The sequence below is a fragment of the Saccoglossus kowalevskii genome, chromosome 3 (genome assembly GCF_978046115.1).
Source record: "Saccoglossus kowalevskii chromosome 3, keSacKowa6.1, whole genome shotgun sequence".
Classification (NCBI taxonomy): Eukaryota; Metazoa; Hemichordata; class Enteropneusta; family Harrimaniidae; genus Saccoglossus; species Saccoglossus kowalevskii.
The window spans coordinates 44449416-44473578 of NC_140643.1; the positions used below are offsets into that span (position 1 = coordinate 44449416).

Genomic DNA, 24163 nt, shown 5'->3' on the forward strand with positions numbered 1-24163 from the left:
GTGCTGACAATTTGCAAACATTGACCTTCATGTACGAGGTATTTGACAATTTGCGACAATTGGCCACCATGCCACAAATTTGCGATTAAACAGGTGAATATATCTCCAGGAAGCTGTATGGAGAGGTTGTCGTTATTATTTGCGATAATAATATTATATTGAAATAATCCGAAATATTTCATGACTTGGTTAGGGGGTCTGTATAGCGTGTGAAACATTTCAGTGATAAAACAGCACGTACAGCTTGACACGACACGGAATATCCATTATTAAAAGACAACGTTTGACTGGCGCTTTTAAGATTTTTTGGAATACACACAATTATCGATCATCACATTATATAAATGAACCGTTACAGTTTATTTATACGTGCTTTCATATATATATATATATATATATATATATATATATATATATATATATATATATATATATATATATATATATATATATATATATATATACGTAAGTGTTTTCTTCACAATGTGGTAATGAGCAGTGGCTAAAATAGTACTATGACCAAACAAATAAATAAATAAACTGCAAGTAATAACATTTATAAATTTATGACAAACCCCAGTTACAGTCTTTCGAACAAATAACAAATCTTTCCACAATTCTCATTCCAGAGCACATGATATGCTAGTTACGATGATAGAAGAACAGAACTACGATGAACAATCTAGACCGAACTTATCCGGTATAACTAAAATTGTTATTTTTGAAAACATTGTCACTTCGTGAACTTAACTTAATTGGTTATAATTTATAGAGGATCGTTACACAGTACTCTCACATATTGTGCTTCGTTTAACAAAATAAAATGCGGTTGGCATAAAGTCCATGTTTAAAGCACAGGACATGGGGACTCTCATGTCGGAATAACTTATTTGTATTACATTATTTCAGGCGATCCAGTGAACGTATCAGTGGGTATTCTAATTACCAGTATTCACTCTATTTCAGAGATATCGATGGTAAGTGCGATATTGTATTCAGGTCAATATAAGGCTAATACGTTTAATTTAATGTTATTTGGGTTAGAAATATACTTTATAGTCAACAAAATTATAAGGACATAAAGTATTCTATGCGACAATGTATTTTTTATTGTTAAATTATCCAATTTGATGTATTAATCAGTATTATTTCAAAGTGATGATACTAACTAGGGGACAGCAATTTGACATTATTATTATTTGACATATTTATGCTTAGGCATAAAACTTAATTGACGCAATGAAAGATAACACAATACCAACTATCAGTAAATTACTGTGTTCGTATGAACAGGGACTAATACGTAAGATACGTAATCGGTGTAACAATCAACCAAAAAAGCGTTGACATTAAAAGTGTATGTATTTATTTTCTATTTACCTCCATGTGTGTCATCTGTCACATCATCGCTAAAACACAAATGTATATATATATCCCACAAGATGAATTTGGGATGAATCTAAGTTTATGTACCTTGCTTGGTCTGATGAAATCACAAATAGCGACATGGATACTAATATAACCTGGTATGACCCAAGTATCTTGCTAAACAATGACAAAATTGGGAAGTATCAAGTATAGAAGTAAAATAAAGACTGCATAAAACGAATATACATGCTACCAATAATTCACCACAATACACCATACACTCCAAAAACAGCATGTGACATATCATATGTAGAATCCAACTCCGAAATAGAATCATAGATCTGAGTTTTTTTCATTAAACAAAGCAATTTGTTTTAGATTTTTTCATGAATTAATTATACTAATTAATATATTGTTATTTGTAACCCAACACCAGAGTTTTATATATCAAAAGAAATGTAATTGTATGTCCAATATGTCCAAGTCCAATATGCTGAGAGCTGATTAGAAATTTGACGGTTAAATAATAAAGTTATAATATGTTATAATTCCATTTTATGTGCATGAACAAGGAAATAGTCAATATAAACCTATAGGCAACGAAGATTAAAACACAACTGATACTCACTTCTTTGCGTTTAGTGTTTTCCGTGTCCGCCATCATTGAAGTATTAAAACAGTAACAAATCACATATATATCATTTACATCTGTAACTGTTTACCTAGAAATGCCGTAATCGGCATATTCGTTTGATAATTAGGTATATTTTAATATTAAAAACAAAATTATATATTCAATAGAAGGTGATTATTTAATGAATAATTAATTCTGAAATACAATAATGAATCAGTTGATAGAAATTGTTATGTTAGTTATACATGTTTTCCATGCCCACGTATAAATCTTATGTCTAGTGACTCAAGTAACATATATCTATTGTTACCATAGTAATAAACAAAAATACAGTAAAAAATGCACATCCGGTATCTTATGTATATTATATTAATATTCTATTCCAATCCACATCTGTATATAAACTAGATGAAAATGTATGAACAATAATAATGATTTTTTATGGAACAGACTAAAAAATGTAATTTAATTATCAACATTTGGATAGTAGAAATTGTTTAAGACTTATACATTTAAATCAAATAAAACTGAAAGACAAGATGAAGGCATTGTTACCAATTATTGTAACAAGAAGCACCATATATTTTTACCGAATATGATAAACACGTTTATAGTAAAAGCGCAGCTTTTTTGATTGTGTATACTCATGGGGATTGGTTAATATAGTCAAACTATAATGTCGATGTATGCTTCATATTCGTGGTACATTTCGCCCTGGCATATCAATATCATATTTCATGCAGCCACTGGGAATGGGACAAGTGTGAATTAATTTGCAAGGTACCATCATCCCCTAACAGTATATACACTATGAAACGTTGACATTTTAGTTTTGTCATAACTAATAAGTAATAAAAACTTTATCAAAAATTTACCAAGACCAATGGGTTACTCAGTAACCATAACAACCCATGGGCTAATAGTACAATATATCTCATAGAATCGATTTATCGTCAAATATAGCGCTATGGGTCGCACACTATTTTGCATAGAAACTCAAAATCCTACCACACAAATGTTGTCACAGTACGTCATTTTATTTTCGATGGTATGGGCCATTCGTAAAATTGTGTAGTACCAAGAGAACGAGATAGTAGACCAGTTACGTGGCAGTAAACCATGTCTACACATTGTATTTTTAGACAAGCTATAATGTATCAATGGCTTGCAAACGCACACAAAAGAAATTCATAACATCGGCTTGTCTGAATGAAATCCACTAAATGTGGAATGGTTTGTTCCAAAAAATAAAACCTGCAATTATATTGACTTGTTTGACTAAATACTTCTATTTATGCAATGCACGTTTAGGTTTTACATAATCCACTATTTAAATTGATTTATCAATGCATATGTGCAATGTATTGATTGAAAGTATGAAGTATGTTTAAAAAAACTGAACGCAGTGTAGAAAACTCAAAATATAGAAATATAGCTTGTTGAACAACTGGCTAGGCATACGGTTTTGTTTAACTTTACAAAGTTGTCTGGTAATTTTTTGAACATTAGTGGCATGTTTATAAATTTTAATTGTTTTTATTTATTTTGTTATTTTTTACCTTTTCAAAATGGTTCTCAAAACCCTTCAATTTGCTGGTTGTGTACCTTGCCATGATATATAGCTAGCTTAATATTAATCTAACGAAAGGTTTGTTGATAAAAGATGTAAGTTTTAGTCTGGCTTGCCGGAAGCCATTATACTAAACCGTGTCTACCTTATATTAAACAATATTACACAAGTGGCGTGTGGGTAAGCGTTATAAACTGTTGTGTATGTTATTATTATAATAATAATCAAATGGCTTGTTTTCAAGCCATATAATCACTTTGAATAGTTTGCAAGTGAATCAGAATAATAAACAAGTAGCTTGTGTGTTTGCCATATAAAGCCTTGACTGGTTTGCCAGTATATCCGAACAACGAAAAATGGTTCAAAGGTAAGTACTGGAAAACCATAATATTAAATAAGTGTCTTCTAATCTAACGCTTTTATGGCTTACTTATAAAAGTGTACACTAGCACAGGAGTGCAGATGTCAGATATTGCTTGACATTTTTCATAAACACATTTCACATTTTATATGTAATGTATGATACAATGTAAAATATATTCTTATATGATAATATATAGCGTTACAGCAGTGTTTTGTTCAGTGTATTGTTGTAAACAGGTACTGATATACGCTACATAGTATATATTCATACACAATCAGTCATATTGTCATTTACCCATGCCTCACCAAATACAATCAAATGCGTACGTAATACTCTCGACATAAACCACTAGGTAGCGTCACTTTTTTTTTTATAAAATATCAAAAATTCATGCAAATCCAATGTTTGTAATGTCACAACTATAATATATATTTATTGGGTATATTAATCCTTCATTTTAAGGCCAAGCAACCTCTATGTCTATTATTTGTCACTATTACAATTTGTTAATACTATTTGCGGGGAAAACAAGTCACACAACGTAATTAGTATATGCACGTACAAGGAAGATAGAATATCTAGTTTATACAGTACACCACTTCAATGTGTGTTTTATTATGGAAACAACTGATGTACTGAAAAAATGTACACAATTTATTATACGATAAAGTGAGACTCACATAATTCTTCATTGATGACGATCGCGAATGTATTAAATACATATAAACATCACCTTGAAAAGGTATTGGTAATTTGAATAAACAAATTTTAATATGTTCTTATAATTGACAAATAAAGAAGAATTCAATCTTTAATTCCTTAAAACAACGACTGACACGTCATTTACAATGCGTTAAATGTACTTGTAATATTTCCCAGAAAAACGAATGCGATTATAGTGATATTAATTCATTGCCTTACTTTAAGAATCTGTGTGGATTTTAAATTGATTTCACTATCTAGATATTTCAGCACTACGTTCGTGCTATAGAAACCAGATTTCTACGGTTGATTTAGCTTACGAAAATGTCATTATATTTTGTTAATTTATTTCCTGGGCAATCTTGATATGAGTCAGTCGTCTATCGGATTTGTATTGAATTAACACAATAGACATCTCTTGCGTGCATAGGTTAGTATGGATTCACCTTTAGAGGAACAATTCAAAATGTAGTACATTGTATTGATGACATATGACTGAAATTCATATGCTGTATTCGAACAAAGTACTCTTATACAATAACACTATAAAACATTGTATTATATTGCTAACCGAACACACGAGGAATGTGAATGCAGTCTTCGTAACACTGGGACTGTACACAAGGCAGAAAGTGATAAGCAAACTCTCTGTGGTAAATTAAACTCCTAAACCTACAAAGAAATATTTATTCAGGGGGTCAAATGATAATATTCATAGTTTTTCAGAGGCCCACTACACCGCAAAATATGTATGTTATATTTACTAATACAGCACGGTGTGTCAAAGTTTAAGTCTTCAGCGGAAATGATGCTTCGGATTGAGTGTATTGTGTGTTCGTTGAGCAGCATGTAGGTAATACCGGAATAGTACAGCCCCGGGTACTGCATACGTCTGATGCCTCTCATAGCTGTAAACCAATTATGTTGCGTATTGTTACTGAGTAAGGATGACTATGGGTGTTCCCAGTTGGCTTTTATCAATCCCGAGCTGCACGAAATGATTATTTAATGGAGTTTGAGGGGGAGGGGGGACTTATTGATTTTTTATATACAGGTTAATGCCTTTTTACTAACTCAAGCAGCATGAAGGAAAGATGAATTCATTATTAAAGTGACTGAAAGTTCTATGATTTCGATATTTAACCTTTTACAATACTTATTTTATTAATCCATAAGTTGAAAATACCAATTAAATTTGAATATACGATGAATACACGTCTCACCCTATACAGTGACGACGTGTTTCTATGGCGTCATTGGTTGACACAAAAGCCATTCAAAGCATTATTGTTTTTATCTACATTTCAGCAATGTTTACTATGTGACAAACGACTACACATTTAATTAGCAATTAATGTTTTTGTTCATGAATTTGATGGTGTTTCACTATGATGATGTGGTCTGATCTAACTGCGGATCAACATTTGTTATCAGTTACAACATTTACAAAATAGATCTGCCAGTTTAAACTTAGGTCACAGTCACTTGATATGCTGAAATGTTTGAAATGGTTATCATCTAAAGGACGAACCGACTTCCACAAGGCATATACTTACAAATAGTGCTATTTCTATTCTCTTCCATACAGTAATACAGTAATTTTCCGCAGCTGTTTTATCCAGTTACGGAATGCAACAAATGCTTGCATATTTCTATTATTTATTCCTACATTTTTGATTGATTGAAAGAGCACCATTTCTTACCATAAATTACCTCAGACTGGTGACCGACTTTAAATCCTAGAAAATCCCTCATCAAGTTTATTTCAGTTGCCAGACTAGCATGGATAATCGGCAATACACTCCCATCGGTATTTTCAATGACAACCACTGTTAGTACGACTTCAAAACACTGTATTATAACTATTACTGCATAAACGCAGGCAGACACTGTTTCTTATGGGACACGAAACAACAAGCGACAAATATTTATTTGTAATGAAAGATACAAAGGAATAACAAGCGAAACAGGTTTAGTTTTTTTTTTTTTTACTTACGCTCAACAGCTCTGTCATACTGCTGAAAAAAGGTGGACAACATTACAGAACCCTTTGTCCCGACAGAAAACTTGATGGTCCGGTAATTTCTAGCACTGATATTCGTGAATGGGGTCATTAAATCAATGACCCCTATAATTTTATATTATTTTTGTTACATTGATAACAGACTTTCAAAATTGTTACAGATTTGTCAATAAAAACAAAGCACAACCCTGTCGTTTTTTTACAACATTAAAATGAGAAAGAACATCGGGCTTTTAATGTATGGATTCTTCTCACATAGATGCACATTATGATTGCATTATAATAGATACTGCAATACTGCCAGCAAAGAAACCCATTACAGGGATCATATTGTATTCGTCTATATTTACAATTGTGGTTGGATATATTTTGTTGTTAATCTGTTCCCAGCTGTTATTTTACACCGCCTTCATAATTATGTGATATTTTGTTATATCGGGGTCAATTAAAGTAAAAACATTATGGCAATATTGTGTACAATCTCTATTTGTTATAAGTACGAAGACCTGTATTATTGATTGTACAATAATCTTAATTTGTTACAAAGTATTCCACGAACAGAACAATGACTGACTTTCAATGTATATTATATTTCCTATTTAATTGTCACGTGTCTACTAGGACTATGGATCTACTCTATTTATGTCGATTCACTGGTCAGATCCACGTTTACAATTCAAAGGGGATGAACCAATCCGATTGCGTTCTGGCTCGGAGTTATATAAACGTGTATGGATTCCTGATCTTTATTTTGTAAATGTCAAGAAAGCGGCTCTGCATGACGTGACAGAGACGAACACACATATACGAATATATCCCGATGGCTGGATTGTCTACGATTTGAGGTGAATAAACTTTTCTTTTGTTACAGTCATGCATGTCTAATGTTGTGCATGATCAATCTGATTAAAATAAGATCCTGTTTGGCTTAATTGTTTTTAATTTTTTTATATATATAATTACTATAATTATTTTAGTTATTTACTATAATGATTATTATTTATTTTAATTATTTTTTAACGTTACAATTATTTTGCTGCAAGAATGGTTTTGTTCGTGAAAGCCACCTGGATCTGAACAACCCGCATAGGAACTCTCGTTTCAGTCTCATAATTTACGAGAAAAACAGCAGCCAATCAAATTCGTTGTAACATGTGCAAGATTACGCGAGTGTAATTGTTTTTGTTATGGTCGCCATTTTGTTTTTCGTCAGCGTGAAGATTCCGGAGTTGTTATTGGTAAGTATATTGTGTATTTTATATAGATTCGTTTCTTGGTAAAAAAAAAACAAAAAACGACAGACAACTTTAGTCAGCTGACAGTGTATGTATGAGATGATATTGTGAAAATTGAAGCAATTTTGTTTGTATTCATTCGTAATGATGGATCTAATTCAATCACTTTTTGTTATTTTGCGTCGGATGTTAGCTGCAGTTCTGTAGCTCGCTTGGTTTCGCTGTCGGGTACTTCGTTCGTCGTGGTGTTAACGCGAAACCAGAAAGCTTCAGTTCTATCCTATGCGAGTTGCTCTATTTTGCCGACCTGATATCAGGTCGGGCCGTAACAGCAGTTTTTTTTTTCCATTATTTTCGCCTCAAGTTTCTACTGTCGATGGGTTCCGAAACATTTTCATCAATTATTTTGAGGACGATGGTCCAAAAACTACAGCGAAATCGTGACGTGAATAAGAGCTGTAAATACAAGTGAACTAATTATTAATTTTGTTTCTTTTAGTTTCAGATTGTTTCTGTTTGTTAGCTACTATGTCGTATGTAGTTGGAGTTTTTGAATAAAGCTGGAAACCTCCCAGTGGATACACCAGAAAAAAGATTCTCCGGAATAGAGATGAAATTATTGGATTGAAAAATGGTTGGCTGTGCCCAGCAGAGCTGATATGATTGTTTTTAGCCTTTTAGAATCATTTTTTTTGGTCAAAAAATGAAATGCAGTTGTATTGTCTACAAGGATCACCCCCTAGGAACATGGTTTATAGTTCTAAATGTGTGTAGGGAACAAAATATAAAACTGTTTTCACAGCAATTAAGACACATTGGCAATTGTTAATAATTTATTAAAAAATATAACTGATGTCTCTGTACATGTTTTCCCAGCATGAGGACAGATCCAATAAAGGAAATTTTGTACTACAAGTAATAATTCATATGCAAGATAGAGCTTTTAACTACAATTTCTGTAATCAATCACAAATAACATGTCTGACTCGTACTGAGAGAAAAAAATGGGTAAAAAAAAAGGTTTTACAAATTTAATTAGTTATTTATTATTGAAGTTTGTCAAAATCTACGTGACATCGTATCAACATTGGATTAAAAATATCCCCAAAATAAGAATTTTCACATATTCAGAGATATTTGTTTGAATCTGTTGGACAACAAATACAGATCCTTATGTCACACTTGTAAATTATGACAATGTGATCAATTCTCAATTACCACTAAATAACATAAAATGCTTATTATTCTTCAAATGTTTTTAATCAGATGACAATAAAATTCAAAGCCAATCTGATTATACCAACTTCACACTGCTATTATCAATGGCACATTCAGTCCTCTGTACCAGTGCTTGATGAGCTATTCTCAATTATTGCATCAGACCCTATACTGTCACTGCTAACACTATCACTATCTGTATCAGCACAGTAATGAATAAGATGTCTTTCAATATAACTACTCTCATCTTACAACTGTGATATAATACTGTCTTTCAATTGATTTATTTCCAGACTTGAAGCAAAATCTTCATAAAGTTTCACCCGTCTGCATACATTGTGTGTTTCTTAAGTATGATACAAAATAACGGAATGAGATGGTTTGTCATCTCTCCCAAATTCCTGTACATACAATTCTATCAAATAAAGGACCATAGTGAATAACATGATGAAATTAACACCCCATTCTAAGAGCTGTTGTACAAAAAATAATATGCAACTCTGTATGCGACACTTTCGTCATTTCTTTTAAGTGAGACTCTTATACAACAGAATCAGTTTCGCTGTGGTACTTCCCAATGTAAGAAATTGAGGCAGGATATTCCCTTCAAAGTAATCATAGAATCTAGATGTATAATCAAGTGATGAACAGTAGACAAGTGTATGTGGAAACTGATCAGTTTCCTCTCTCAACTTATCAACCATCCAGTAAAAAGTTGAGGGGATATCACATACAATTTTCAAAACACCATGTATAACATTAGTCTTAAACATTTATATTATTACAGTCTGAAATGGAGACTGTCCAATTTGGATGCTGTTGCGGTCAATGCACATCAGGAAAATAGGATCATAGTTCTCCTAAATAGGAAAAATACACTCTAAGTGCACATTCCTGCTCTTTGCGCCTGTCTTTGTTACTTTGAGCAATAGTCGGCTTTCCCCTGTAAAGAGCAAAAAAGAAGATACTCAACATGTGTAACTTAATTTAATATAGATACTGGTAATTCATTTTTCCTCTGTCTTAGGGGCTTGAGAATTTGAAACTTGGAAGGAGTGTGAACAAATTTTTGTTTGTACCATGGCTGTCACAAATTGGGCAGTTTTGGCAAATCAAATAGTTAGACGTGTAGTTTAAAGTAGAGAATAATCACCTGCGCATGGCAGATGGCCATAGCGTGTCATTGTTCACAAATGAGCATCTACTCATAAGCCTACGCATTTTTAACGTGTTGTTTATTACACTTGAGCCTCAATTCCTACATTTGCACAGGTGACAATCCTCCTGCTTTAATTTGTAGCAAATTTGATGATGCCTATGCTTTGATCTCATGTTCGATGGTTATGGCTTTAAACAACAAATTCTAAAACGCTGTGGTACAATGTGTTGTTAATGAGTGATATACTCACCACTTTGGAACTGTATGAACTTCATCAACCACTAATAAAATGATCTTGTTACCATGTTTTTCCTTTAATATTTCAATATTTTGTGTATTCTTTAAGTAAGCCTTTGGCGACCAAAAATATATTTTGGCAGGTCAGCATCGAGATTTAATTTTGTTATTGTTGCTGCTGACAAACCACAATTTCTGATGAAAAATATCTAAAGAAAAAAAGGAGCACATTAACATTAATTTGTAATTAATCAAGTTTGTATCAATCAACTGAATTATTTTTTTTAGGGGGAAGTAAAGTAGAATCAGGGTTCTCCACGAGGGGTTTTTACAGGGCGCCGCGCCCTGTTATCTGAAATTGGCGCCCTGTTTAAATTGTCAGCGCCCTGTTATATTTCCTGTGCGCCCTGCATGGTCCTAGACAAAGAATTGTTTACAAAACAGGCCAACACTCATTGTCTTCCGAAGATGATTCATCGTGCTCAGGGTAACTGGTTCATTGTTTTAAGGTGCAACTGTGAAAATTCCGGTTTGTTATCGTAGCAGGTCACCGTGAGGTGATAACACCACCAAACAAAAAGTTACAAGTTTTTTCAACACGATTAAAAATGAACATGTGGCCTAGAAAAGTGCATTACTGTACCCATATTTTTACTGCCAGGGTGACATCAAATATATAAAATCGTTATCGGTAAAACCATTCGTTAAACATAAGTTCTATGGTTAAAACCAAGTTCACGCCATGACTAGGTAGCGGCAACATCGTCACCGCCGAGTGGAACAAAGACAGCAACCGGGCAGCTATGCACTTGCATGATCGGTAAACGACCAGCGCAGCCGACGTACCATCACAGACATTGCTGATCACCAAAAAGTCCACACGAATGCTTGCTTGAACATGTAAATGTTTATATTTAAATGTCACTATTTAAAGTTGAATTTTCTTTAAATCACGATTTAACAAGTCATTGTCAATGACACGTCCCCGTTCCGTTCATATTTGAGTGACATATACATTCAAAGCAGATCATGACCGAAATGCACCTGCATATGTACAACACATTGTGCTAAATCTGAACAAAATCCATCCATGCATGACTGAGATCCGGTTCTGGAATTGTGAAAATATGTGATTTTGATGCATTTTCGGCCTTAAAATGGCCATCATTCCGCTATTGTTAAGCAGATCATGAAACAAATGCACATAGCTATTTGTGACATGATGTACCATGTGTGTGTGAAGTTTGAACTTGATCAATCCAGACATGTCTTGGATACGGATCCAACTGAATTCTTTAACAAAATGGCCGCCAGTCGGCCATTTCGAACTTGATCCGAAAAAAAAAAAGACGTGCATCAAGGTCCTATTATGTTTAATGTATGTACCAAATTTGAACAAAATCCATCCATGCATAACTGAGATACGGGTCCGGAATGGTGAAAATGTGCGATTTCAATGCATTTTCGGCCTTAAAGCGGCCCCCATTTGGCTATCGTTAATGAGATCATGAAACAAATGCACATACATATTTGTGACATGATGTACCTTGTGTGTGTGAAGTTTGAACTTGATCAATCCAGACATGTCTCACATACGGATCCAGAACTGAATTCTTTAAAACAAAATGGCCGCCAGTCGGCTATTTCGAACTTGATCCGAAAAAAAAAATGACGTGCATCAAGGTCCTATTATGTTTAATGTATGTACCAAATTTGAACAAAATCCGTCCATGCATAACTGAGATCCGGGTCCGGAATGGTGAAAATGTGCGATTTTGATGCATTTTCGGCCTTAAAATGGCCGCTATTCGGCTATCGTTAATCGGATCATGAAAAAAATGCATGTGCATATGTCCCATATAATGTGTGATGCATGAGTTAAGCTTGAACTTAATCGGTCCATGCATGTTCGAGATACAGGTGATCACGGACGAACGGACGCACACAGGGCAAAACATAAGTCCCCGTTTTCGGACTGCGTCCGAACGGGAACTAAAAACCACGGTAAAACGGCCATGCTTTCAACTCGCATCATAAGTGGAGGAAATAAATTTACTTGTGTTCTTTTGGAACAAATATTCTGATTGGTTGTTTTTCGCGTCAATGCGTGGCTCTGGCCAATCAAAAGCATCGTTACATAGTATTAGGGTGCACACAGTAAAATGAACTGTTTCCGGGTCATAACTGTTTTCAACGAAGCAGACAACAAACTTTCGATTCGAATGAAAATTATTCTTTTAAGTATGTATTTTGTTTATTATACCTAATTCTATTATTTTTGATAGTAACTGTTAACTGCAGATCGAAAATCTTCTATTGTGTACATTTTATTTCGTTTGATCACCTTGGTTTTTGGTGCCATTCATGCAAGTTTTTTAATGAACCAATTACGAACGTTTGTGCGACATACATTTTATTTTGCTTCGTCCAAATGAATATAAATCATAAATGTAAATTTTTGCTAAAAATTAAATAAAGCATGTATAAATAAATATTTGGGAAAATAAATTAACAAACTTGTTACGTCTTTTTCTGGACGCGATCATTACTTGTAAACAACTGATGTCCCCACTTGAGGAATCGTGCAGCTAAAATCAGCTGATTGTACGTGCTGACATTTACTTAATAGCTCTTCAAAATTCCTATTCATTTTGTAATAATAAATATATATTATGCATATATAATAATATGTAGATTAATAGATTTTTTGGTTTCCATTTTTCAACATCCTTGCCAATGATGCACGTTACAAATGTGCCACGCCCACTTCACATTGGCGCGCCCTGTTTAATTTTCAAACCGTGGAGAACCCTGAGAATTCTACTAAAATCATTTTATTATGTACATAGGTACATATCTGGTCTTTTATCAGGGACACCAAGAGTGATACAATTATGATTGGTCCATCAGTTGGTGATTATATCATTGAAAACTTTTCCCATATCCAGTTGGCAGAATTGCAAGTACATCATTTTTACCTAAAAGATACTTTATAGCCAATTTTTGTTCTCCTTTCAACTGTGTGGGATCAACATTGAACTTCTCACAGACCTTAAAATTCAATAGTAAAAAAATAACATAGGTCACAGTCATGTATAAGTAGTACCACTCGAGCAGTGTATTACCAGGTTTTTAATAAGACAATAACACGAATCGAAAGATAACTCTGACTACTATAGAACAGATGAGCATTGGTCAGATGTATTTGTTTGGGGGCTTAACTTTTTAATCAAATAAACTGATGTGACTATAGCATAAGGGGATGTTTATTATTTTATCAAAAAATGTAAGATACCAGGTAGTGCGAGATGTACACATAGTCCCTCTATCCCTGGTCTGAAAATGAGGATAGAGGGATTGTGACAGGGAGTAGTATTAGTGAGATCCTAGTTTATTTCCTTTTTTTCTTGGTTAAAGATTGACAGTACTGGTAAACACTAGCCACTGTTAGATGCAGTAATACAAAATACTAGTAATTTGGAACTTGTGTATATTGAATAAAAAAGAAGAAAAAACATCAAAAACTGGACGGACCTAACCTGGATTTTACCCATCAAGCTTTGCAAAATTTTAGTGTTTGTCTTGCAATTTAGGGTAGATAATCAAATTTACCTAATTTTTCCCTTTGAAATATCTATGAAAACACCCTTTTTGTTATAGGTATGCTAATGTTGTATTTGTTCAAGTAAGCTCTTGTAAGGGTTGAACTGGCTGGACAACAGGAAGTGCTCTGCCTGCCAAGCTTCAAATAATGACATATGATAACATCAGTACTGTCTATATTTAAATAATCTCCACAATTGCGACAAAACATATACAAATTATTGCAGCTTCCTGCTGAATATTTAATGACTTCAATCGTTAATTGCGTGAGTATATCAAATTTTCAAACGCAATGTCCACAAAAAAACTACGAAACGTTCACACAACACTGTCGACGCCATTTGACCTTTATATGCGAAAAATGAAAATAATGACAAATACTGCCATAAATTTGCTCACTGTGTATTCATATACATAGATATCGTAGACCAAAGTAGAAAATACTAAAAATGCTGTGACTCAGGCGAAAATTGGCCGACTTAAATGACATTACGAAATGACATTACGAAAACACATAAAACAGATAAATGCGAGTGCGTTCTGAAATCTTCGGGTTAACGTGTGTCAACAAAATAACAGCAAGTTCTGCCAAGGCACGCTTAAAGTTTCAAGTCTGAGAAGCAAAATAACCAGTCGGCCATCGAACGCAAAGTTACGCTGCAGGACAACAGCTACAAACAAGACAATATGCGAAGTATGCAAGGAAACAACGATTGTTTGTCAGTAACAATTACGAAATTCATCGAAACACGCATAAACCTACCTCGAACTTCACCTCTGCAGCAGTACATGTGTGGTCAGCCATTTTTTCATCTTGAGTTCTACGCTTGCGCAAAACATGAGTTTAACCGCTTTGTAAGACGCTCTGTGATTGGCTGAGTAAATTGCCTGGTACTGGAACGAGAGTTCCTATGCGGGTTTTTCAGAACATTGGTGCATGATGTGCTTTCTAGCTTATCATTTGTCTCGTTTTGATACTTTATTATTATTATGACGGCTTCTAGCAATACAAAATACTATTTCGTAATTTTAATTTACAATTATTGTCTTCTCTAAATCACCACCGGTCTGACACCCACTGTTTACAGTGTATTTTTGTTGTAAATAATTCATGTAATTATTCTTGTATTTTCATCAATACATAATTAAAAGATTGTATTAATCGTAATTAAAATATTTGCTACATTTGCTTGCATAATATAATATTTTAGATGGCAGGTAACAACAATAACAATAACCTTGTTATAAAAACCCATGACAGTGTGTTCAAAATTAGCACATTTTTGACACAGTAATTGGTTGATTTTGGGATATTCCCTATGATATTTGGAAATAAAAAAAGGAACACTAATTGTTGAAAAATTAACGTAAACAGTTTGACTAATTTTCAATTCAAAACGACCGAATGAGTTTGGTATAAGTCAATAGAGAAATCACAAAACAAAAGCATATTATGAAGTGCCCAACAAGCCTGGCTGGTAAATTCATATCTAATTTAATATTACATGCCAGACTGAATTTAATGGAATAACTGCAGGTGTTCGAAAGCGGAGTCAGAAGGTAAAGAAAACAGACTGAATGCAAAAAAAACGCAAAACAGATTCAAAGTTTCAAGCAAAATTCGACATTTTAATAACACTGCACGAATTTCGAGATGATGCTTCTATTTTCAAATGGAATATGCTCTAAAAACCTTAACAACGTCTATTAAGCCATACATGAATGCAGAACACTTGTGTCTTCACATGGACACTTGTGTGTCCTGTAGTCCTTGGTCGTACTTGTGAGACGCCCACTAGTATAGTATAGATGATTTCAAATAACCCCTAACATGCGATGAAGGTTATTCTCATCACTGACTACTTGTCGTGATGTTGGCCTTGATGCATCAACTTATGTGAACGATTGACAACGAGTGACTTGACTGAATACATTACACACCCAATCAATGGCAGTAGGATATTTTATATTTTATAGAGTGAGTTTGCTACTGGTGTGCCATATGTATCTTGAACGATTTCCCATGGACTCGCAGTCATGCACTATAAAGATTGAAAGTTGTAAGTCATATCAGCCATTCAATGATCAGTATCAAAGAGAGGCGAACAAATATTCACATTAAGGTGGAGATGCAGGTTCGTGGGCACTTGGGAGTGAAATTTTTTTTTTTGCTTTTTATTATCCAAACAGTCTTGGCTATAGACTGTTAAAATTTTGTAGAATTGTGAATAGTGGAACATACTCAAAAACCGATTTTAAAATATAGATAACAGGTGCAAACATTATCTCTTTTGAATGCTTAGCAAGATTTAGCAAGGCTGTACATAAATAATAAAAAAGAAACATGGTGAAAAAAAGAAATGACGAGATCTCCATATTATGCACTATATTTAACTTTTAACAAAACGATAATACATTTAAATTTAGAACTGTTACAACCATTTTAAATATGAGCATTAGCAAACTTCTTACTGAGTGAATTGTTATGCAAATTAGCAATTATCTCGGCTTATTTTTAGTGCACATCCCGGAACTATAAAAACATAGCTCCTAGACACTTTGACCTTTTGTTTTGAAATTTTCACAAATGATTGACAATGTGTTTATCTTCAAAACGCCGTTGAGGCATTGTTTTTGGTTGAACAGTGTTACAAAAATCGTACAGACAACTAGCCTGGGTGTTAATTTATGCATAAACTTGAAGTAGTGAAATTTGAGCTGCTGCCCTGCAAAATTGATAACTGGTAGACAGTTTTCAAAACGGCACTTTCTTCATAGTAAACAGTTGTACCCATAAACCAATTTTGACAGGAAACAGAAGCATGGTTTAGAAGCTAATTTTTTTAATTCGCTTTTGACCAAAAAAGCACATTTTTGTGCATATTTCAAACTACAGTGTCCATAAAAAAAATACTAACAACATTTTAAAATTCATACAATAAGCTTTCCGAAAATATATAGTTTTGTGGACAAGAGAAGTCATCTTGGTTTCCTAATTAACTAATTAAAATACCTGTCAGGTAAACTGCATCTCTACCTTAAGTCGCCTAATTTTTATTACTTACGTCATTGACTATGTCCATCAATCAATGTTATGTATGCTTTCTCCATTTTGATTCATATATAATGAAACTGACATTTTCTTTAGAGTAATGTTGAAATAAGCCAAACAAAGAGTCTGCGCGGAATGTAAGAAAATGTAAAAATAAATATTTTGCTGGTCCTTATTTTTAATATCCTATTTTGAACCCAAGTTATCTACAACACAGACGACATACGTCTGAACTGGGGATGGGGAAGAACCGGTAATGTTACAGCAATAATGGATAGCGAGGTGTCTTTGCCAGGCTTTACGTTACACGAGACAACTACGACCAAACAGGAGATACCATTTCCGATGGGTAAGTTCTCCCTTACAGTCTTATTCACAAACTTTAATATAAACACTAATGGATTCTCCACGAATAAAAACCAAATTAGACCTAGGAAACAATAAACTGTTACAAACAACGTGACGGTAGAACAGACAGGATAGTATTTGTCACTGATTTTGTATTTGTCAATCAATCTTCGACGTAATGAGAGAGATTTCGTGAGAATGTGTCTAATTTCCACGCATCCATTTTATATAACAAGCTATTGAAACTGAAATATGTTGACACATTTATATTACAAATATTATCCTGGACACATGCCTTATTATTCACAGTTTCGGAACCGCGTATTTTGTGTACATCAACTCATCCGGTCCGTGTTAATAACAATCGTAAAATAACACATCTTTTACTCAGACACTAGACCGCTATCATTATAGAAATATACAAGTCTCCGTGCGCAAAAACAGAATAACATTTTTTAATGGGATTATTCGTTTTTAAGTGCTAGTAATTACTTAGAAACGGAAATTAATTCTCTTCAAGTTCTTTAAAAAAAATCATTGAATCTAATCGCTAGCCAACTTTATCTGTATATTGACGACGGGATGCACATTTGGAGTATAATGTCAAAAAGTATATATATCGCTTTAACAATAATGAACGACCAACACCGTCATATTGGATAGGAAGCTGATTCTTTGAGCGATAGTGTGCGACCCACAGCGTCATATTGGGTGAGAAGTCAATTCTATACAAGATAGTGTGCGATCCACAGCACCATATTGGATGAAGAGCTGGTTCTTTATAAAATAGTGTGCGTCTCACAGCACCATATTTGATGAGGAGATGATTCTTTACAAGATAGTGTGATACCCACAGCGTCATATTGGATGAGAAGTCAATTCTATACAAGATAGTGTGCGATCCACAGCACCATATTGGATGAAGAGCTGGTTCTTTATAAAATAGTGTGCGTCTCACAGCACCATATTTGATGAGGAGATGATTCTTTACAAGATAGTGTGAGACCCACAGCGCCATATTGGATGAGAAGATGAATCAATACAAGATAGTGTGCGACCCACAGCGCCATATTGGACGAGGAGATGATTCAATATAAGATAGTGTGAAACCCACAACGCCATATTGGACGAGGAGATGATTCAATACAAGATAGTGTGAGACCTACAAAGCCATATTGGATGAGGAGATGATTCAATACAAGATAGTGTGCGACCCACAGCGCCATATTGGACGAGGAGATGATTCAATATAAGATAGTGTGAGACCCACAACGCCATATTGGACGAGGAGATGATTCAATACAAGATAGTGTGCGACCCACAACGCCATATTGGATGAGGAGATCATTCAACACAAGATAGTGTGCGACCCACAACGCCATATTGGATGAGGAGATGATTCAATACAAGATAGTGTGAGACCTACAAAGCCATATTGGATGAGGAGATCATTCAATACAAGATAGTGTGCGACCCACAACGTCATATTGGATGAGGATATGATTCAATACAAGATAGTGTGTGATCCACAGGACCATATTGGATGAGGAGATGATTCTTTACAAGATAGTGTGCGACCCACAACGCCATATTGGATGAGGAGATGATTCTTTACAAGATAGTGTGCGACCCACAGCGTCGTATTGGGCGAGTAGATGATTCTTTACAAGATAGTGTGCGACCCACAACGCCATATTGGATGAGGAGATGATTCTTTACAAGATAGTGTGAGACCCACAAAGCCATATTGGATGAGGAGATGATTCAATACAAGATAGTGTGCGACCCATAGCGCCATATTGGATGAGGAGATGATTTTTTTTACAAGATAGTGTGCGACCCACAGCGTCATATTTGATGGAGAGCTGATTTTATTCCCGATTGTGTTCGACCAACACCACTATATTGAACGGAGAGCGCCATATTGGATGAAGAGCTGATTCTTTACAAAACAGTGTGCATCCTAGAGCACCATATTTGATGAGAAGTCAATTCAATACAAGATAGTGTGCATCCCACAGCACCATATTGGATGAAGAGCTGGTTCTTTATATAATAGTGTGCATCCCACAGCACCATATTGGATGAGAAGTCAATTCAATACAAGATAATGTGCATCCCACAGCACCATATTGGATGAGAAGTCAATTCTATACAAGATAGTGTGCGATCCACAGCACCATATTGGATGAGAAGTCAATTCTATAGAAGATAGTGTGCGATCCACAGCACCATATTGGATGAAGAGCTGGTTCTTTATATAATAGTGTGCATCCCACAGCACCGTATTTGATGAGAAGTCAATTTTATACAAGATAGTGTGCGATCCACAGCACCATATTTGATGAGAAGTCAATTTTATACAAGATAGTGTGCGATCCACAGCACCATATTGGATGAGAAGTCAATTCTATACAAGATAGTGTGCGACCCACAGCACCATATTGGATGAGGAAATGATTATGATTCATTACAAGATAGAGTGAGACCCACAAAGCCATATTGGATGAGGATATGATTCAATACAAAATAGTGTGCGACCCCCAACGCCATATTGGATGAGGAGATGAATCAATACAAGATAGTGTGCGATCTACAGCACCATATTTGATGAGGAGATGATTCTTTACAAGATAGTGTGAGACCCACAAAGCCATATTGAATGAGAAGATGAGTCAATACAAGATAGCGTGCGACCCACAACGCCATATTGGACGAGGATATGATTCAATACAAGATAGCGTGTGATCCATTTCTTACAAGAAATGCACATTACTGAGGAAATAGTTCCATATTTTTATCGTGAATGGAAAGGTAATACATTCCATTGTTTTGGCACTCATAGCAGTAGAGGGGTTGCCATCCTTTTTCAAAAATAGCTATAAATGTTTTATCTTCTAACGTCTCATCAGATTACAGAATAAGTTTGGTAAATTATAAAATATTTAACGACTTTTACTCTTTCGATAATATCTATGCTCTTCATACTATTAATATTCAAAACACGTTTTTACGTAAGAAATTCCTAATCTAATTATCGCAGGTGACTTTAATTGCATTGTGGATAAATTCAAAGACAAAACAGGTGATATGGCAAGGTCTATTTCAAATTCAACATCTGCATTTAATTCATTTTGTTCAACACTACAAGTTATTGATATGTGGCGCTTTATGAACCCTGACCTACGCGAGTTCACCTATCGTCAATATATTCGCTTGTTCTAACCAGATTAGATTATTTTTTGATACCTAAACTCGCCTAAAATTCACTGCCGTCTTGTTTTATTAAACCAGCTATTCTTACCTATCATCGCGCAGTTCTAATCTCGGTTAAAAGTTCAGGACATGAAAGAGGACCAGGTGTTTGGAAACTGAACGTGAATTTACTACAAATTGATCATTATAAAGACGGTATCATATCGAAATACGAGAATAGAATGTACTGATATCACTGCTTCCGTCTAATTTCAATCTATTTTGCCAAAAATCGTATGCGTCAAAAACGTTAGTATTTAGAACCTAAAATAAATGATACACTCGATACAGAAATACTAAATGAGTATGAACACGTTAAAATGTAAATCGAACAATTGTCGGCCGATCTAAGTGGGCTACTGAAGGTGATAGACCTACAAAATTTGTTCTCAATTCGGAACAAAAACGAAACTCGACAAACGACATGCAGAATTAAAAGTCGGCGATAGAATTGAAAACACGCCAATGAAAATTCTCAAGTCAACTAGTGAATTCTATAATACGCTCTTCTCGTCAAATAATAATTAAATGGTAATGATATAAACAAATATGTACAAGATATTAATCTAGAAAATCTAATTAGCAAAGAAGAAAAACTTAAACATGGCACTCCTATATCGTGTGGAGAATGCACTAACGTCGTTCGGAACTTAAAAACGATACATCTACTGGTAACGATGGATTACCAGCCGAATTTTACAAATTTCATGAAACGATTATCATTGGGACAAATAAACATATACTTTTTATTTCGCAATGGAGTGCATTGTTGTGTTTGATACATAAAACGGCCTATTCGTCTTCTTAGCGTAGACTATAAAATTTTGTACTGGCAGCGACTACTACTACAACCAATTATGAATAGAATTATAAACGAAGACCAAACAGCAAAAATAAAGAAACGATTTATCAGACAGAATGTTAGGCTTATATACGCTGTAATTGATTACACAACAGTTCAGAAAATACCTGGTGCAATACTGTTCTTTGATATCAGGAAAGCGTTCGATAGTGTTGAATGGAGCCTTTTGTTTACAAATTTAACTTTAGGCTACATTAGTTATATTAAAACACTTTATTATGACTGCCGGGTGGTTATCACGGCCTATTCCGCTACAAAGATGCAAGGTTGCCCTATTTCGTCTTCACTCTTTCTACATGTAGTGGAGATCCATGCAATTAATATTAAAACTGATAATAAAATTAAAGGTATTACAAATACAAATTTCTCGCGTAGCTGATGATACTACTATTTTCGTATCAAATACAGATTCTATAGTTTAGTGAATACATTTAGCTCAGTGTCGGGGTTATGTCTAAACGTTGGAAAAACAAAAGGCATATGGATTGGGCCACGTAACAAACGACCCGATGATTTTGCTGGTTTGAGATGGTTAAAGATGCCAATACAATCTCTAGGTACCCTTATCTTATATGACACTCGTGCGGATATTTTTCTCGCTCTAAACAAAAACATGAATGCCATAGTACATATCCCATCGCTATGGTCACACAGAATTATCATTTTGTATGGTGAAATTGCAGTAATTAAATCACTGGCGTTCATGAAAATAGCTTACCTTCATGGCAAACACATTATTACAAATCATGGGTCAATTCAAACATCATATTTGTAAGCCATGTCATTGATGACTATGGTAATGAAATACTATAAAACTACTGCGAAATGTAAAAAAATGTAAAGCAAAGTCGTCGCGCCACGCATGCGCGGGATATATGGGCCTTATATAAACAAAGATGGCGACTTTGACTGTTACGCAGATCAACGAATACAAATTGAGACGTTACCAAGCTTTAATTAGGTATTTTCAAGTGATTGTAAGGTATCGAAGAAGTCATCGGCGGTAATTAGTGCACGTCGCGCCCAGGTCAATCCTCATACTTGTGATTTCAATTAGAAGAGCGCATTGGATTGTGGGAAAATCAATGTTTATCAACATAAATGTCACGCGACGAACTACCGCCCTTTAATCAATGGGTTACCGAAACAGTGGCTCAATATACCACTGGGAAACCGAATTTCAGATACTTCATGGCATACATCGGTTCTGTAATGTTAAACAATTGTTCAGTTTTATGTATAAATTTCTCCATGATATCTTGCCTCATAGATAAAATTTATACAAGTGGAAAATAACTAATGAAACATTATGTTCGTTATGTAATGTAAATAACGACATTGAACATCTCTTCACCAATTGTGAAAGAGTAAAGGAGTTTCTGGAAGCAAATATAAGCTCAAATACACAATTGTACAGCGACAATAACAATACCCACACTTACGTATGGAATGAATGGTTACAGTCAGCGTGAAAATCTGTTGAATGTAATTGCAATGTTCATAATATCATGGCTGCAAGTGACAGTGGTGAAAATTGCAATTTTGTACCTAGTGTTCTTATCTGAGCTCAAATTGAGATTGTAACAAAAAGCGAAAACTGTGAAATGTAATTTTTTTCCATTAGTGTAAACACGTATGTGACAAATTATCCTGTCTAACACATGTATTGTATTGTTACTATATATTTTTTTCATTTGTATATTATTTATACTTTCCAGGGATTTACGATCGCCTAATATGCAGATTCGACCTTTATCGGCAGATTATTTACTACGTTATGGAGTATTATGTACCATCATTCTTGCTAGTCATATTATCATGGGTGTCATTCTGGTTAAGCGTTGAATCCACTCCTGCTAGGGCAAGTCTGGGTATAACTACAGTTTTGACGCTAACTACTCTGAGCTCTCTGGCACGCACACAGTTACCAAGAATTACTTACCTGACGGTACTTGTTTATCTTTTTGTTTCTTTTCTTGTTCTTTATATAATCAGTTTCAGAGGCAATGTGCATAATTTCATTTCCTCATCTTTATTTTTGCCACAAAATATTATAAATGCATTGATATATGAGTTACCCATCAAAAGTAAACTCATGTATAAATAAAATGATATATAAGCAGTTTATTCATTGTACCATGTTATTATTTATAGATTAAGCAAACAATGAACGAATCGAAGACAACTATGATCTTGCATTTATGGAGGATAATGTATCATAGTGACTTCTATATGATATTGATGCATGGATACTTAATAATGTATTATTGTTACATCTACAGAAGATTGATATATGGATACTTAATAATGTATTATTGTTACATCAACAGAATATAGATATATGAATACTTAATAATGTATTATTGTTACATCTACAGAATATAGATATATGGATACTTAATAATGTATTATTGTTACATCTACAGAATATAGATATATGAATACTTAATAATGTATTATTGTTACATCTACAGAATATAGATATATGAATACTTAATAATGTATTATTGTTACATCTACATGATATTGATAT

General features: G+C 34.2%; 1 protein-coding gene and 1 long non-coding RNA gene across 2 annotated transcripts in view; one reads left to right on the forward strand and one right to left on the reverse strand.

The window, feature by feature from the left end:
* The window catches only part of LOC102802359 (gamma-aminobutyric acid receptor subunit beta-1-like), a 31170-nt gene that overhangs the window by 1441 nt on the left and 5566 nt on the right, over window positions 1-24163 (forward strand). Inside the window, exons 2-7 of the mRNA XM_078012943.2 lie at window positions 630-700; window positions 910-977; window positions 7283-7506; window positions 16091-16173; window positions 17368-17514; window positions 23349-23578. Of these exons, the coding sequence (XP_077869069.2) occupies window positions 630-700; window positions 910-977; window positions 7283-7506; window positions 16091-16173; window positions 17368-17514; window positions 23349-23578 (823 nt within the window). The remainder of the gene's footprint in view (window positions 1-629; window positions 701-909; window positions 978-7282; window positions 7507-16090; window positions 16174-17367; window positions 17515-23348; window positions 23579-24163) is intronic.
* Window positions 8717-14918, reverse strand: LOC144350328 (uncharacterized). The gene is made up of 4 exons (XR_014928911.1): window positions 14877-14918; window positions 13489-13561; window positions 10524-10719; window positions 8717-10057 (listed from the first exon to the last, which is right to left on the reverse strand). It is a non-coding gene; the product is annotated as an uncharacterized LOC144350328 (long non-coding RNA).